This window comes from Natator depressus, chromosome 1 (assembly GCF_965152275.1).
Source record: "Natator depressus isolate rNatDep1 chromosome 1, rNatDep2.hap1, whole genome shotgun sequence".
Taxonomy (NCBI): domain Eukaryota; kingdom Metazoa; phylum Chordata; order Testudines; family Cheloniidae; genus Natator; species Natator depressus.
The window spans coordinates 298,070,993-298,089,745 of record NC_134234.1 but is presented as its reverse complement, the minus strand read 5'-3'; the positions used below and the strand labels follow the sequence as shown (position 1 = coordinate 298,089,745).

At 42.2% G+C, this 18,753-nt stretch overlaps 1 protein-coding gene across 4 annotated transcripts in view; it reads left to right on the top strand.

Moving 5' to 3' along the window:
* DOCK4 (dedicator of cytokinesis 4) overlaps positions 1-18,753 on the top strand; it is a 412,625-nt gene that overhangs the window by 135,160 nt on the left and 258,712 nt on the right. For all 4 annotated transcript variants that reach the window (XM_074942246.1, XM_074942244.1, XM_074942245.1 and 1 more), the window contains exons 2-4: positions 13,447-13,530; positions 16,149-16,189; positions 17,799-17,854. In XM_074942246.1, coding sequence (XP_074798347.1) covers positions 13,447-13,530; positions 16,149-16,189; positions 17,799-17,854 — 181 coding nt within the window. The remainder of the gene's footprint in view (positions 1-13,446; positions 13,531-16,148; positions 16,190-17,798; positions 17,855-18,753) is intronic.

Here is an 18,753-nt window from a genome sequence, read left to right as displayed (position 1 = left end):
CCTTGAATAACTCTGTTAAGTGATAGAGTAAGGAATAATACTGCACTGTAACTCCCATGACAATCTTCCTTTCCTTTCTTTCTTGAGTGCTTCCAGGTTTAGGCCTGATCTACATTAAATTGGCTTAAGTATGTTCTTCAGGGGTGTGATCCTGAGCAGAGTAGTTAAGCTAACCTAACCCCCCAGTGTAAACAGCATTAGGTTGATGGAAGAATTCTGCCATTGATCTATTTCCAGTCTCTCGGGGAGGTGGATTACCTGCGCCAACAGGAGAACCCCTCTTGATGGCATAGGTAGTGTTCAAGTGGTTTGCTGGCCTGTCTTTCCCCAGACAATAAAGGACTAACACGTCATCCATCTCTCTTTCAGGCTCTTCCCTCAGTGTACGGTTTATTAACTCAAATAAAAATCTAGCAAGCTAACACAAAACAAAGTTATTCCCCAACCATCACAAGCTGCAAGGACGCAGAGGCCTTTCATGACACAACTGTCTTCCCCTGTTCCACGGCCTACCACAGCCAATCTCCCTCCTATAGCGCACGCTCTCTCGCTCTCTCTCTCTCTGCTGAAGCACTTCCTGCCTTTTATAATCATTTGATCAGTGTGACCTGGGAGGTGGGTAATGGATCAGTAACAGGTCAGGCTGGGCCCTAAAAGTGCCAGCCACCCTGTGACATGGTTCATCCCACATAAGTCTCCATCAATATCAAGGGTTCCAAGAAGGCCAGAGTCAATTAGGGCTTTCTGCAGCCTTATCCAAAAGAAAAAGATAAGGAATGGCTTGCTCCAGCCTAGCCAGCCCTGGGGAAAACCATCTTGGGTGTGTATATATAAAATAATATAACCTGTCCCTATGGCTACTTATTTCTCACCCAGTCACTTGGAGGGCCCTTTGATTTGTATCTGAGCCTTTTCTTCTGGGTTCTCATGAAGAACTTCCCTCCCTCTCACCCCTTTTACTCCTCCCTTTAGTCTCCTGTTCTCTAAATGTAAAGGTATAGGTTATTGAGCCAGCTGGCTGCCGTGAGTTTTATTTAGCCACTTTACTGCCTTCAAGTTGCATGAGGTCTCTGCACTCAGTTGCATCTAGCTCACCTTAGACATCTCTGAGATTTTTGCATAGGCTACAGTAATGCCTGCTGTTATGAAGGAGATTGGTCACAGGCAGACTTTCCTGCTGATGAGCTTCATCAACGTGCCTGCAGGCTTCAGAGGCTGTTTGAGTGCTCAGGCCTGTAAGGAATGTTGTTTTATCTCTATTTCATGAACAAATATAAACCAAGAAATTTGTCTTTCACAAGCTCAGCAGGATCAAAATTGCTGACTTCATCAGTGGTATGAGAAGTCTAAGTGAAGTAAAAGGCTTTAAAAACTAATATACTTGCCAGCGTAAAAGTCACGGTGGGTAGAATTTCACTATTGGGAACACTGTTGATGCATGTTGAATTATGCCATATGTGATGATGTAGGCTGGCATCCATTCCTTTGGGGTTAACAATTAAAGCAGGTATTCTACACTTGATATTATGCTAGAGACAGTGGGGAACTCATTAGTTGGGGGAATCGGAGGGAAAAGTTGGTAAAAATTCTGGCAATAAGCAAAAATCTTGAGGGAACCGACCAAACCATTGTGCAAGGGGCGTTCTCTTGTCCTGGAAGTTCCTGAAAATGCTTTGATTGAAAGGAAAAATTGGTGTGTATAAGAGTGAACAAAGTATTCTAACAGTGTTTGAAAAATAAGGAATTGATGTGCTGTGTCTCATACCTTCTCAGTTTTACAAAATGGATACAGGTATTTAGGCATGCAACTTTCACTGGCCAGGTCCACCCCACAAGTACAAGATGGGTATAATTTGTATATAGCTCTTCACTTTTGGGGTTAAGATGTGCCAGAGAGAGAGTGGGGGAGATTCACTCGGCAAAGAGGCTATTTAGAGTCAGGTTAGGACTTAATAGGAGCTCTGCTGGTGAAAGTTAGTCAGAGAAGTGCTGAACTATTGCATTTCCAGGCCAGGTGGGCCTTGACCTCTCCTGTATGAGCCTTGTCCTCTCAAGCTCTGTTGACTTTAATGGACATCAGGTGCTAACCACTAACAAATGGAAAGGTCAGCACTTACTGTATGGGTTAGAGAACAGCCTTTCCTTCTCTCTCTCCTTCCACCAGCAGATGCAAAAAATTCTCCTGTCTAGTTCAGAAGTGAGACAAAGACTGACTGCGGTTTATTTGATTGCAGCACTCGGAATTTTGCATCCTGGTTAGAATGGTCTCTAGAACAGCTTTTTATGTTTGCTTTTAGCTGATTCCAGCTAGAAACATCCGTTGTGTTTATGTCCGTCAGAATTTTAGCCAAGAATCTGACAGAAGATAACCTTGCTGAATTAAAGTAATGAAAGGGGAAGGGGGAGGGAGTACTCTAGTCTCAGCTGCGTATTTGTGAGTGTGCCAGATTTAGTGCTAAACTCATCTCTATGGGTAGCCAGTGCTCCACTAGCATAAGGGACTAAGGGTGAGGAAGATACCATTGAGCTTTTTCAGACAATCAGATGACAGATTTCGGATAAAGCTAATGACTTTGCCTACATATTATTTTTGAGTCCAGACAGCTGATTAGGGTTGCCAACTTTCTAATCTCACAAAACCGAACACTCTTGCCCTGTCCCGTCTCTGAGGCCCCAACCCCCGCTCTCTCCATCGCTCGCTCTCCCACCTCACTCACTTTCACTGGGCTGGGGCAGGGGGTTGGGATGTGGATGGGGCTGTGGGCTCCAGCTGGGGGTGTGGGCTCCAGAGTGGGGCTGGGGATGAGGGGTTTAGGGTGCAGGAATGGGATCAGGGCTGGGGCAGGGGTTGGGGTGCGGGCTCCAGGGACAGTGCTTACCTCAGGCGGCTCCCAGGTGGTGGCACAGTGGGGCAAAGGCAGGCTCCCTGCCTGCTCTGGCTCCGCGCTCCTCCTAGAAGCAGTCGGCATGTCCGGCTCCTAGGCAGAGGGGCCAGGGGGGTTCCTGGCTAATGGGAGCTGTGGAGACAGCACTTGCAGCGGGGGCAGCATGGCTGCCCCTGGACCTAGGAGCTGGCCACTTCTGGGAGCTGCACGGAGGCTGCACCGCCACCCAGTCCTGCTTCAAATCCATTGATTGCTTCTCCAACACAACAGAGCCGCTTCCTCCAGTCTAAGTCCCCCAGACAAGGAACTAGTCCCTTTGCCTTAACACAACCTCTCACCAAATCAGTTTTTTAACACCCCCACTGCCTCGTCAGTCTCAAATATCTTTCAGCTGTTCCATTTGCTCCTGTTCTAGGGGAGGTAGTGTTTTTTGGATAGGGCGCTGAACTGGGTTCTGTTCCCAACTCTGCCACAGCCTGCTGCGTGTCTCTCTCTGCCTCTGTTTTCCCTCCCACCTTTTGTCCTTCTCTGTTTAGATGTTTGGGGCAGGGACTGTCTCTTACTCTACAGTGAGACCCCCTGGTCTGTGCTACCATAATACAAATAATCTCCGTCAGGTTGCTGCTGCCACCACCATTGCATCTCTTGTCATCTGTAGTTGCGTATACACATGCTCACGAAGCTAAATTTAGACTCGTGCAACACTGCTGTTCCAGGTCCATAGGATGCTTCCTTTCTCTATTCCCTAAAAACAGAGCTAGTGGGGGGAGAGGAGGCAGAAGAACTTGCAGCTAAGGTCACAGGGAGGGGAGGCAGCTTCAGCCTCCAGTGGAGGGACGTAGTGGTGCATGGGCAGGCAGCAGATGTTCAGTATTGTGGATGGCCCTCTGCTGTGCGAAGCGATCAAAGGCCATGAGAGATGATTGAACCAGATTTGCACTCTCCCAGGCTACAGCATTTAAAAGTAGGGCACAGTATAGTCACCAGAGGTATGTAAGTGTAGGTAAAGTGGTATTTGGAGGATTTCTTTTTGGGGGGTTGAGGTGCACATGTAGCAAGAGGGAAGCCTTTTAAAGGTGTGAAGACACAGCAAAGAAGTTCTCCCCCGCCCTTCTTAATTGATGACATGAACTTAAACCTAAAGAAGCTTTGTGATTTTGGTATTTGTATCCCAATTGCATTATTTTTGTCAGTGCAGACTCATGATTTTCTCAAACACACACACAAAATACACACACCACATTGGAAATTACAGTAGATGCTTCTCCCTCACAAACTTCTTAGAATCAATTTAGGGAAACCTATTTGGTTTCTCACACAGTTTATGAAGTAAAAGTTGCAATATCAGTTAACTCCCCAACAAAAAAGGAAAGGCTTTACTTGTCAGCTAGGGCTCAGCCCTTACAGCTTTAGAAAGAAGAGGGATTCCTTCCTTTATTTTCCCTGGTGCATGAGACAAGGGCCATCTCCAGCAAACATGTTGCAATGCATAAGAGAGGCTGATACTTTGTGTGTGGTGTTCTCATCAGAAATGAAACATAGCATATTTTGCAAGTGATTCTTTTTTAGGCTTCTACAAAATGCTTAGCAGCTTTTTTGTTGCATTTTATTTCCTTCAAATATTGACAGTTCACTCTCTATCAAATGTGCCTCACTTAAGTTTCAAAGTACTGACTGCAGTTAAACTATGAGTTTTATTTATGACAACACATCGTAGCTACTTTACAAAATCATATGGCAAATTCCTGCCACAAAGAGCTTATATGCAGCAAGGAAAGAAAGGGTGATGCATTAAAGCCATACCATAGATTAGTCAAGACTCTTATGTCCCTGCCTCAAGACATTGAGCACCACCTTGGCATAATCCTTACATGAGAGTCTACTTTTTAGAGACGAGCCTGAGGGCTCTTTCCACAAATGCCTTCACATTTTATATATTTACCACAAACATAGAACATTAAGTGACAGCCAATTCTAAATGACAGAGAGTACTATAAATGTAGCAAATAAAGCTAACCTTTTTAAAAGCAGATTCACTTTTCTGTGTATAATAGTTTGGGGATTTTTGTGCTTTACTTTAAATTCTCTGCCTCTCTGCAATGCACTTTTAGTTTCCTTTGAGCGGTGCTGCTAGGAACACACACTGGTTGTATTGAATCTGACCTTGATGCAAGACCTCTGTTAGAATTCTGCCAGTATTCTGGGAATGGAACAGGCAAAAGTGCTGGTTCAGTAGGACAGGTAGTGGCCTCCTTTCTTTCTTTCTTCTCCGTGATACTTTACAGAATACCCCTTTGCCAGATGTATCAAGGTACAATTTTGTTCCATCTGTGTTCCAAAAAGATTTCTGTTTTTTTCTCCACTACATATTCGTTTTAGTTGTTACTTTTCCTGAAAAGTTTCTAATGTTAAAACTTACCTATTAAAAAAATCAAGTGTTTCTCCCCTCCCCAAGAATGTATGACATCCAAGAAACTTAGTGTCAAACAAAATCAGTCACAATAACAGAACAAAACAAAAATGTGACAGGAAATGTTGGTTTTTGAGGAGCAAATTACAGTCAGTACTATTTGTTACTGTTACACTAAAAGTGAAAAGATCAGTATATTCCTGCAGTTATTGTCTTTGTGTTAATTCCAATCATACTCTGATTTTTATTTCAGCTACATTGTAAATGCAGAGTCACTTTTGGTAGCCTTCGTAACCTAAGGACACTTCTGTTAAACAAGTGCCATTGAAGAAATGGCCCTGGTCATTCTAGGGAAGGTTTTCAAAAGCAACAAAGGGATTTAGGAGCACATGTCCCATTGATTCTCAGTGGAACTCATGCTCCTAAATCCCTTAGGTGCTTTTTGAAATATCCTCCCTACTTAATGCTTTTGTTAGCCCCACATCTTTACAAAAGAATTAGTTGAAAAATAAATACTTAACTCATTTGCTTTGGATGAGTAAGCTATCATTAGCAAATTATTCTCTTACTCAAATATTTATATTAACCTTCATCCTCGTGCAAAAAAGACAGTTGTTTGAGTTTTTATAGCTCTTTTTCTTGTAATAGACCTAAATTAGGATAGCCTGTGTTTCATATAGGCATTCTGGAGAAAGACAGGCGATACAAAAATCACTAAATTAAACTTCAATATATTAATTACATTTCTAAAAATAATAAATAAATATATGTATATATTATATACATGCTTAAGTAGTGTTCACAGTGCTACAAGTTCAGGCTATGTGGTATATGGTAACCTTCTGGGCTTGCCTTGATGGCCACCTAAGCTCACAGGCTGTTTATACCGGGAGAAATTATGGCTCTTGGGAGCCATATAAGTCAGTGAATCTGGGAGCATTAGAATTCTTTAAAGAGAAATTTGGCAAGAATTTAAACTTTAGAAGTGAGATTGGCCTTTGTGGCCTATCTGTGCAAAGGCCACAAAGCATACAACCTGTCCCTCCAGCAATCCAGCATATAGGACTCCAAAAGACCTTTATTCTGTGGAATATGCTTGTATATATCCAACTTGCACTGAATCCAATGAGTTGTGTGCAAAGCTGAGGGTGGAATATGTAATAATATGCCATTGACACAAGCTTCTTTCAAAAGTTTTAGTCTCAGTATCTCTGTGTGTGGGGCAGAATTTTTGAAACTGTTGCTGTTTTTAACCACTGAAAACTTGAACCATGTATTTTTCCCTGGGACAATTACTACAACAACAAGAAAGCCCCTCTTAAATTTCTGGTGTGTGAAATTATACAAGCAAATAGTTTTCTGAATTACCAAGTTAATTCCATTAATGTTCCATGCCAGTCTTGGTCATATAAGGAAACAGCAGTTTAAACTCTGATTAATTCAATATTTGTATGTTTCATTTTACCTTTGATTTTCTTAGTTACAATACAGAACATAACTAATCTGAAGTGAAACACAGTATTTCTTTTGTTTTTACAAATACTTTAAAACTTTGTGGGCTATAGAGTTGGGTAATTCTTGTTAACTGATGTTTAGTGCTGGGGGCAATTCTTGTATGACCTTTTAAAATGGGCATGAGATCAAAATAAAATGTTTCCTTACTACTTGATGTATCTATTCTAAAAGATAGGGTTTGTCATGCTGCTTCAGAATCAAAAACTGGAACTTTTAGGTGAAGACTCAGAAATGGATTTTACATTCTAGTGGTTGTTTACAGCTAATCACTTCTGAAGATAAGTGCAACAAGATCACAAGGCAGGACGGTACATTATGTCCTAATCGGATGTATTCATTGCCTACAGGGAACCAGACAAATAAGTGTAGTCGAGAGGCTGTAAAATGGACACTTAATTTGCAGTTGGGATTTAGAGATTATTCAAGTTCTTTGGCTGAGGAAGTAGCTCATCTATGTACATGTGGTTTCCTTTTTCCTTTAGTGTCGGTATCTTTTGTTATGTCTGCCTCTCTGACTTTCTATTCTTTTCTACACATGTTAAGATTCATTCTTTATGACTACTATTCTTGTAAGTAGCCTTCTGAAATGCCCCACCAGTCAATTGATCCAGTAGCATGTTCTGGTTTAGCTGTATCCTAATAAGTTTCTTATGGTTTTCCTGTTAGTTAATGGATTGCAAAATCAAGCCCTGAAAGATTATTAGCAGTTCAGGGAATCAAATCAGTCTCCTAGGTTAATAAGCTAGTGTCACAACCTGCTTGATCTTACTTGGCATCTTAATTCAGGACCTAGAATCCTGTGTGCATAGGGTTATCTGGAGCCCAACTGATCCCTGCTGTGTGGCTGAACATCTAGTTTATTACTTCTGGATAATTGGGGTTTCTCACTATTTGGCTTTTGATTTGACTTTTGGATTTTGATCGCATTTTGTTTTTGTCAGGCTTTACCAACTTTTTTTAAACTTTAAATATGACACTAAGGGTATGTCTACACTACGACATTAGGTTGAATTTATAGAAGTCGTATTTTTAGAAATCGGTTTTATATATTCGAGTGTGTGTGTCCCCACAGAAAATGCTCTAAGTGCATTAAGTGCATTAACTCGGCAGAGTGCTTCCACAGTACCGAGGCAAGCGTCGACTTCGGGAGCGTTGCACTGTGGGTAGCTATCCCACAGTTCCCGCAGTCTCCGCTGCCCATTGGAATTCTGGGTTGAGATCCCAATGCCTGATGGGGCTAAAACATTGTCGTGGGTGGTTCTGGGTACATATCGTCAGGCCCCCGTTCCCTCCCTCCCTCCGTGAAAGCAGCAGCAGACAATCGTTTCACACCTTTTTTCTTGAGTTACCTGTGCAGACGCCATACCATGGCAAGCATGGAGCCCGCTCAGGTAACTGTCACCGTATGTCTCCCGGGTGCTGGCAGACGTGGTACTGCATTGCTACACAGCAGCAGCAACCCATTGCCTTGTGGCAGCAGACAGTACAATAGGTCTGGTAGCTGTCATCGTCATGTCCGAGGTGCTCCTGGCCACGTCGGCCAGGAGCGCCTGGGCAGACATGGGTGCAGGGACTACGTTAGAAGTGACTTGACCAGGTCATTCTCTTTAGTCCTGCAGTCAGTCCTATTGAACCATCTTATGGTGAGCAGGCAGGTGATACGGATTGCTAGCAGTCCTATTGTACCATCTTCTGCTGGGCAGGTAAGAGATGAGGATGGCTAGCAGTCCTATTGTACCATCTTCTGCCAAGCAGCCATGAGATGTGGATGGCTTGCAGTCCTTCTGCACCGTCTGCTGCCAGCCAAAGATGTAAAAGATAGATGGAGTGGATCAAAACAAGAAATAGACCAGATTTGTTTTGTACTCATTTGCTTCCCCCCTTCCCCCGTCTAGGGGACTCATTCCTCTAGGTCACACTGCAGTCACTCACAGAGAAGGTGCAGTGAGGTAAATCTAGCCATGTATCAATCAGAGGCCAGACCAACCTGCTTGTTCCAATAAGAACAATTACTTAGGTGCACCATTTCTTATTGGAACCCTCCGTGAAGTCCTGCCTGAAATACTCCTTGATGTAAAGCCACCCCTTTTGTTGATTTTAATTTCCTGTAAGCCATCCCTGTAAGCCATGTCGTCAGTCACCCCTCCCTCCGTCAGAGCAATGTCAGACAGTCGTTCCGCGCCATTTTTCTGTGCGGACGCCATACCAAGGCAAGCATGGAGGCCGCTCAGCTCACTTTGACAATTAGGAGCACTTTAAACACCACACGCATTATCCAGCAGTATATGCAGCACCAGAACCTGGCAGAGCGATACCGGGCGAGGGGGCGAGGAGGCGACGTCAGCGCGGTCACGTGAGTGATCAGGACATGGACACAGATTTCTCTGAAAGCATGGGCCGTGCCAATGCATGCATCATGGTGCTAATGGGGCAGGTTCATGCTGTGGAACGCCGATTCCGGGCTCGGGAAACAAGCACAGACTGGTGGGACCGCATAGTGTTGCAGGTCTGGGACGATTCCCAGTGGCTGCGAAACTTTCGCATGCGTAAGGGCACTTTCATGGAACTTTGTGACTTGCTTTCTCCTGCCCTGAAGCGCATGAATACCAAGATGAGAGCAGCCCTCACAGTTGAGAAGTGAGTGGCAATAGCCCTGTGGAAGCTTGCAACGCCAGACAGCTACCAGTCAGTTGGGAATCAATTTGGAGTGGGCAAATCTACTGTGGGGGCTGCTGTGATGCAAGTAGCCCACGCAATCAAAGATCTGCTAATATCAAGGGTAGTGACCCTGGGAAATGTGCAGGTCATAGTGGATGGCTTTGCTGTAATGGGATTCCCTAACTGTGGTGGGGCCATAGACGGAACCCATATCCCTATCTTGGCACCGGAGCACCAAGCCGGCGCGTACATAAACCGCAAGGGGCACTTTTCAATAGTGCTGCAAGCACTGGTGGATCACAAGGGACGTTTCACCAACATCAACGTGGGATGGCCGGGAAAGGTACATGACGCTCGCATCTTCAGGAACTCTCGTCTGTTTCAAAAGCTGCAGGAAGGGACTTTATTCCCAGACCAGAAAATAACTGTTGGGGATATTGAAATGCCTATAGTTATCCTTGGGGACCCAGCCTACCCCTTAATACCATGGCTCATGAAGCCGTACACAGGCAGCCTGGACAGTAGTCAGGAGCTGTTCAACTACAGGCTGAGCAAGTGCAGAATGGTGGTAGAACGCGCATTTGGAAGTTTAAAGGCGCGCTGGTGCAGTTTACTGACTCGCTTAGACCTCAGCGAAACCAATATTCCCACTGTTATTACTGCTTGCTGTGCGCTCCACAATATCTGTGAGAGTAAGGGGGAGACGTTTATGGGGGGGTGGGAGGTTGAGGCAAATCGCCTGGCTGCTGGTTACGTGCAGCCAGACACCAGGGCAGTTAGAAGAGCACAGGAGGGTGCGATATGCATCAGAGAAGCTTTGAAAACCAGTTTCATGACTGGCTAGGCTACGGTGTGAAAGTTCTGTTTGTTTCTCCTTGATGAAACCCCCCACCCCTTGGTTCACTCTACTTCCCTGTAAGCTAACCACCCTCCCCTCCTCCGATCACCGCTTGCAGAGGCAATAAAGTCATTGTTGCTTCGCATTCATGCATTCTTTGATCATTCATCACACAAATAGGGGGATGGCTACCTCTTTCAGGGTGAACCTTGCTGTTAACGTTACATACATAGCCCATGTGCTTTCGTTACAAGGTTGCATTTTGCCTCCCCCCACCGCGTGGCTACCCCCTCAACCCTCCCCCCTCCCCGTGGCTAACAGCGGGGAACATTTCTGTTCAGCCAGAGGCAAACAGCTCAGCAGGAACGGGCTCCTCTGAGTGTCCCCTGAAGAAAAGCACCCTATTTCAACCAGGTGACCATGAATGATATCTCACTCTCCTGAGGATAACACAGAGAGATAAAGAACGGATGTTGTCTGAACGCCAGCAAACATACACTGCAATGCTTTGTTGTACAATGATTCCCGAGTACGTGTTACTGGCCTGGAGTGGTAAAGTGTCCTACCATGGAGGACGCAATAAGGCTGCCCTCCTCAGAAACCTTTTGCAAAGGCTTTGGGAGTACATCCAGGAGAGCTTTATGGAGATGTCCCTGGAGCATTTCCACTCCATCCCCAGACACGTTAACAGACACGCTTGCTTTTAAACCATGTGTACTATTTAAAAAGGTACACTCACCAGAGGTCCCTTCTCCGCCTGGCGGGTCCAGGAGGCAGCCTTGGGTGGCTTTGGGGGGTACTGGCTCCAGGTCCAGGGTGAGAAACAGTTCGTGGCTGTTGGGAAAACTGGTTTCTCCGCTTGCTTGCTGTGAGCTATCTACAACCTCATCATCATCATCTTCCTCGTCCCCAAAACCTGCTTCCGTGTTGCCTCCATCTCCATTGAAGGAGTCAGATAACACAGTTGGGGTAATGGTGGCTGAACCCCCTAAAATGGCATGTAGCTCATCATAGAAGCGGCATGTTTGGGGCTCTGACCCGGAGTGGCCGTTCGCCTCTCTGGTTTTGTGGTAGGCTTGCCTCAGCTCCTTAAGTTTCACGCGGCACTGCTTCGGGTCCCTGTTATGGCCTCTGTCCTTCATGCCCTGGGAGATTTTGACAAAGGTTTTGGCATTTTGAAAACTGGAACGGAGTTCTGATAGCACGGATTCCTCTCCCCATACAGCGATCAGATCCCGTACCTCCCGTTCAGTCCATGCTGGCGCTCTTTTGCAATTCTGGGACTCCATCATGGTCACCTCTGCTGATGAGCTCTGCATGGTCACCTGCAGCTTGCCACGCTGGCCAAACAGGAAATGAGATTCAAAAGTTCGTGGTTCTTTTCCTGTCTACCTGGCCAGTGCATCTGAGTTGAGAGCGCTGTCCAGAGCGGTCACAATGGAGCACTCTGGGATAACTCCCGGAGGCCAATACCGTCAAATTGTGTCCACAGTACCCCAAATTCGACCCAGCAAGGCCGATTTAAGCGCTAATCCACTTGTCAGGGGTGGAGTAAGGAAATCGATTTTAAGAGCTCTTTAAGTCGAAATGAAGGGCTTCATCGTGTGGATGGGTGCAGGTTTACATCGATTTAATGCTGCTAAATTCGACCTAAAGTCCTAGTGTAGACCAGGGCTGAGGGGTAACTTGCGCCTTTAGGCACAGCCTAAAGCCGGCACATTTATGTGAATAGCATCACCCAGGAGTAGCCAGGGGAGACACTGAGATTCTGAGGTACAATTTCTTCCCTGTTTCTTATGAGGGGAAGTACTTCACTGTATCCCTTTCCATGCCAAACCCCTTATACTTATTCTAGGGTGTGTGTGGGAGGAGGAGGGACCTAGCCCAGTCGCTTATATCAGAGAGTACAGTATACAGAGAGCAGGGTCTGTACTCCCCACCAGACCTGGACCCACAGTTGAGGCGGAACTTATTCACTGCCGCAATGGGGTGAGGTGTCATAACTCCCCACCTCAATGAAGTAAGACATGGACACTGTCCTGTTGTTGCGTCTGTGAATATACTTTGAAGTTATTTTTTTAAAAAAAATTCACAATAGAGAATACAATCCTTTTTGATACTGTGCTTCACAAAATGTTACTTGCTTCAAAATGTGCATCTAACATATCCACTTTGCAGGGCCTGAAAATTGAACAAACACAGTATTAGCTGGAGGATTACCTGGTAGCTAGAGGTAGAGGCTTAAGACCATGAGGGGCAGAGGGCTATTAGCTAGGTCCAAGAACACCACACTGGTGAGAAGCTGTACTCCCCTGCTTACAGCTGGTACTAGGAAGAGGAAGGATGCATAGGTTTCTAACTGTGTTGTCTGTGGACCATGTCTGGGGCTCCAACTCACATATTTCTAGTTAGTAGGTGCCCTGTAAATTGGAAGCCCACCCCTTCTAGCTGCTAGAAAATGTCTCTTTTCTTCCCTCCATTTTGCCAGAGTTGCAATGCTACTGTGAGGTTAGAGTCTTTACTCTTGGCTGAGGTGGAAAGGGATCTGAGAATAGGAAAAAGGTCTCTGCTACTTTCTCTTTCCCATTCTCTATTTTTGGATCTCATCCTTTGTGAATAACTTCATTACCTGCTTTTGTTGCTTTTCCAAACATTTCCTGTCCACTGGGTCCTGAATAGCTTTAGTTACCTTGACCAGATATATGTTAATTTCATCTTGATGTTTGGCAAAGGTAGAAGGAGCAATACAAGCACTGGTGCTGTCTGTCTTGCAGACTCAGGAGGTCTGAAATGCATCAGTTCCAATTTGAAAGGATATTATCGCAGCTGTAAAGGCTAGAAACTTTAATTTAAAAAATTAAATTATCCAGAAATCAGTGGATTTGGCTCGAGGACTGCCTTTCCACTCATTTTTTTATGAGTGAACATGTGGATTTTTCAACTTCTACATTTGGCATTCCATTAACAAAAATCACATGCTTTGGTCTTTGTGTATTTGAGGCAGCCCACAACTCCATAATTTTCATTAAATGTCCATGTTAAACACATTCCTTTTCCCTGCTGCATAAAAGTTTTAATAACAAGGAGCACATCTGATTTTTTCAATGTTGTGATTAACTGCAGTATAATATCTCTTTCAGTGATAGCCAGTTTTCGAGGAACAGTCCCACATGGCTTATCATTGGAGATTGGAGACACAGTTCAAATACTAGAAAAATGTGATGGTAAGTACACAGGTTAAAACTCTCTGTTTCAATAAATTGTTACTGTGCTGATGTGAATTTGAGTCCCATCACTCTTTGTTTAAATGAAGCAAAAATGTACATCTATGCTTGCATGTGTTTAAGCTTGAAAGAATTCGATTTTTTCCTAAATGTCAGTAAATATTGATTTAACTGTGCACAAAGAAACCTACAAAAAAGTATTTCCATTGATAAGAATTGGTAAGAACTGATAACATTATCCCAACTATACATACAAAATGATGAGGTCTAAATTAGCTGTTACCACTGAAGAAAGAGATTTTGGCATCAGCTTGGGTAGATCTCTGAAAACATCTGCTCAAAGGGTAGCGGCAATGAAAAAAGCAAACAGAATGTTAGGAGCCATTAAGAGAGGGATAGATAACAAGACAGAAAATATCATAATGCCACTATATAAATCCATGGTACGCCCACACTTTGAAGACTGCGTGCAGTTCTGGTTACCCCATCTCAAAAAATATATTAAAATTTGAAACAGTGCAGAGAAGGGCAACAAAAATGATTAAGAGTCTGGAACAGCTTCTGTATGAGGAAAGATTAAAAAGACTGGGACTTGTCAGCTTGAAAAAGAGATGACTAAGAGGGGATATGATAGAGGCAGGGCCTTCCCTAGACCAAATGGTGCCCCAGACGAGGAGAGTCTTCTGTGCCCCCCCTCCATTTGTTAAACTTTTGGAATACCTTATAGCACTATGAGTCCGGCACACCCCAAACCCCCTAAACCCAGCACCCCTGGTGTTGCCTGGGTCGGGTCACCTGCCCCTAAATCATGCCCTGGATAGAGGTCTATAAAATCATGACTGGTGTGAAGAAAGTGAATTAAGAAGAGATATTTACTCCTTAACACAACACAGGAACCAGGGGTCACGCAATGAAATTAATAGGCAGCAGGTTTAAAGCAAACAAAAGGGAGTACTTCTTCACAGAACACACAGTCAACCTGTGGAACTTGTTGACAGGGAGTGTAGTGAAGGCCCAACTATAAGAAGGTTCAAAAAAGAATTAGATAAGTTCATGGAGGATAGGTCCATCAATTGCTATTAGCCAAGATGGTCAGGGATGCAACTCCGTGCTCTGGGTGTCCTTAGTTTCCGACTGCCAGAAGCTGAGAGTTATTATAACAGCAATGCTCAGTGCATCATGAGCCTTCCGAAGACACCCGACATGACAAACTTTGCATTAGATACCACACAATCATATTATAAGGATGAACATGGGGCTGCTGGGTGTTCCCCTGAAGTACAGAATGTCACAGCCTAGCATTGGCCACTGTCAGAATACAGGATACTGGGCTATATGGACCATTGGTCTGACCCAGTGTGACCATTCTTATGAAATTTTCAGATAGACGAAGTAGAAAAAATGGTACTTCAGAATTTTATTTTAAGAATATTTACTTCGTATATATTGACATGTAATGTTGACAGCTTGTGTTTTAATAGTGATAAAGCTTTTTGAATCTGTGTCTGCTGTCATTAAATAATTATCTGACCACCATAAGCTCCCACAACTGTGAAAATTAAAATCAATAAAAATAAAACAATGCTTAAAACCCATAATATTTGCACAGCTGTGAAAATTTAAATTGATAACTAGCTAAAAATAAGCTTACAAATAAATATTGATCGTATCCATGAAAATTATAATAAAAATTAAATTCTGCCAAGCCTACATATGTTTCTGTATGTCAAAGGAATTCTAATGACTCGGTTTTATCTTTGTAACTGTATTGCTTTTTGTTTCTTATCTATGTTTGTTTAATATCCAGGGAGAAAATAATTGTTAAGCAGTAGGGAGGTCTCATTGTGACTTTTGTTTGTGCTTTCTTGGTTTTTCCCAGGGAAGCTTGACTTTCAGCAGGAGGCTTTTAAACTTCATGCCAAATCACAAGTTTAAATCCTAGAGAAGTGTTAAAGATTCCTGACTTACTTCTGTTTTGATATAGAGGCTCCTGGAATAAAAATATTTTTAGACTTGATTTTAATGTATGTACAGAACTAGAATAAAGGAAATAAAACTGCATTTCTTCCACAGAATCTCCTTAAGATCCTACATAAAGTCAGTTTTTCAAAGCTATATTTTTGTTGTTTAAGATAACATACATTTGTTGGCATAGATGTGGGGGTGTTAAACTGCTGATCTAGTTAGTCATGAATGATTAATCTTTGTCACAAAATGCATTAAATCTGCTTTAATTATTTTGAATTTGGTTCTTTAGGATTTTTAGTATAATAATGTAGCTAATAGCCCTAGCCTGGACAGCATAATCATAGTTCATAATAGCAGTTAATGGAATACCTTTAATATTTGACACGTTGCTTGATACAAAAAAAAGTAAGATGCATGGTTGGGGTCATATTTGGAGGATATAGCCGAAAATAACCATAAAGCAATTTCAGTTGATACTTTAGCGAGTTAAAAAATTACTTTTCAATGCACAGAATGTACTCAAAATGACTGTAGTCTATTACACTGTGGTATGTAGTAGTCATAGCATTCCAAAGAAAAATATACAACAAGTTTTTGAAAATGGCAATGGTTTACATGTCTAAAAAACCAAAAATGTTATTTCTCCACAGGCTGGTACAGAGGATTTGCCTTAAAAAACCCAAATATCAAGGTAAAAATCCAGATGTTTCTAACTATAGTTTGAATTCTTTGACAAAAATGTGAATTCAGTCAAACATATTCATAGGTGAGTGTAAGAATATGATATTTACCATTATGGGAATGCCACAGTTTGATAAGATACTATGGTATTTGGTGTTATATGTTTTAAAATCAACGTTGTCAGAAGTATCCTTGATCATGGATTATATATATATTTTTTTAATGCTCTCATGTTAATACTGTGAGCCCCTTGAATGTCAAGACCTCTTGGCAAAATTAACTTTTGTTTAGGCAGGATAAATTAAGCCTGGGGGTTTAAGAGAAAGCTAAATGAAATTATAGAGAGCTAGCTATCATGAATGCATGGTGAAAATAGTATTGATCAGATGCTTTGACTTTAATGTGCAGACTCAGTGTAGCCTCAGAGCCCAATTAGATAGCTATTGTACCTCTTGAAAATGCACATGACGCTTCTTGATGCCAGTGAAAGTCATAATGCTAGAGTGAGACCCCTTATTCTTTCTGATTTTTACACTTTTTTGCATTAAAATAGGTTCGGAATTAGATTTTGGTGCTGTTGGGTTCTCATTTTTGTATCTTAATCTGTTTTGTAAGACGTTTGCAATTACCCTTGCACCATTTTGGATTTGAGCTACAGCCTAAAGTGAATATTGATTGCATTTGATCGTCATGTGCTTACTGTCGGTGTAAGTTTGTACCCCACCAGATGTGTCAAAAAAAGTTATGAATGGGACATCCTAAATACGACTCAAGCTCTGTGAGGAAATGAGCTAGCCATTTGTGCAGTGTTGTCACCTTTTGTGGATGAAGGTGATTTTCTGAACTTGACCTTGAAAACTAGTCTTCCTGAAGGCAGCATGGTCTGCTAGCGTTGCTCTGCCAGACTTCTTCGCTAGCTATTCTATAATCTGTCTCATAGCAAAACGGGGCACCATCAACTGTTCTTAAACCATGAAGGATTTATTTTTTTAAATTTTCCATCTGAACATTATGTTAAAACTAGTAACGTTTTCCTTTTTGGAAAGCTCATCATGGCTTTCTCTTGCAGTTGTTTCTTTAGTGTAAACTTGCCTGCTTTTGTTTACTGCCCTGCTTGTGAATCACAATGCTCTGTAAGGAGTGCTTGGTGGAAGTTAATTGCTGCTGCTTTGCTACCAGAGAATATAAAAGAATACTGTATTCTTGAGTAGATCCCAGATAAACCATGGAGTTATTAAAAATGCTGTGTTTTGAAAATCCATTCCAGATGTCATTTTAAGATGTCATAGATAAATGTTGTCCACAGACTATTTGTCATTGTCCCCTTAAAATAGGACTTAGTAAAAATGTTAACTATCAAAGAGCTATGCTGCAATGTTCTATACATTCTATACACATTTTTAGCTTCGTATTTGAAGTTTCAATCATTTAAATCTATATTATATATACTAAATAGTCACAGTGGGATTTTTTGTCACAAATAGTGTCACTGATAAAAAGAATCCTCTATACATTGTGCAAGGTTTTCTCTGAAATGGTTAGCCTAAACCAAGGTTCTCTCCTAACAGTAGGCAGCTTGTTAAAACTTTGTGCATTTATTAAACTATTTTCTCTTTCAGGGTATATTTCCATCCAACTATATTCACTTGAAAAATGCGTGTGTTAAGAACAAAGGGTAGGTTGTGATTTTTATTCAGCTATTTAAGGAGGCTGAGAAGAAGGATCTGAACTTGTACAGATTGTTGTAACATGGCTTCTTTTCAGGCAGGATAAAGATATAATTTTCACTGGTGTTTAACACTGTAAAACTTCAGCTCACTGCCCCCAAGGATTTAAATGAATGTCCTTAACCAGCCTGGCACTTTCATTCAGGCATAAGTTAGAAGTCACTTATTCTAAAAATACGTGGAGCAGAAAGGGGGAAGTAATTTCTGTGTTGTCTAGTATATGCAGAGAACAATTACTTGTTTTAACTACTGGTGTTACTCAGATTGAGTTTAATAGGCTGGCTCTCTTATTTAAACACAGTAGTAGCTCCCTACAGGGTTCTGCATAGAATAGTCTATTAGCCATTGCTGAACATTGCTCATTTTATTTAGGGTGTCAGCTGCTTCATGACAGAACTAGGTTGCCATTATTTGAAACAATCTCCTGGCATTCACACACAACATTGAAAGGGACAGTTTCAAGTCAGTGTATGCATTATAAAAAGATTTTACAAATCTAAAATTAATAGAATTGTTTTCATGCTTTTTGTTTTTAAATTACAATAAAACATTTTTTGTTTTAGTTTTGGATGTCTGCTAGTCTATTTTCATTATCAAAAGCAGAGTTAGTAAAAACCAAGAGGTTAGAAATTCTTTCAATTAAAAAAATCCTAACATGTTAGTAAAAGAGAGAGTGACATTTTGTTAAGGTGTCACTTTTAACTTGACAACAACCCATTTAAAATATCCTGTTTATCAGTGGTTATCAGGCCAGCACAGTTATTTTCCTTAGGTGTTTGCACAATTCCTGAACATTTATTTCCTAGAATTGACCTTCTTTTGTTACATGCATGAATAGAGGAATTAT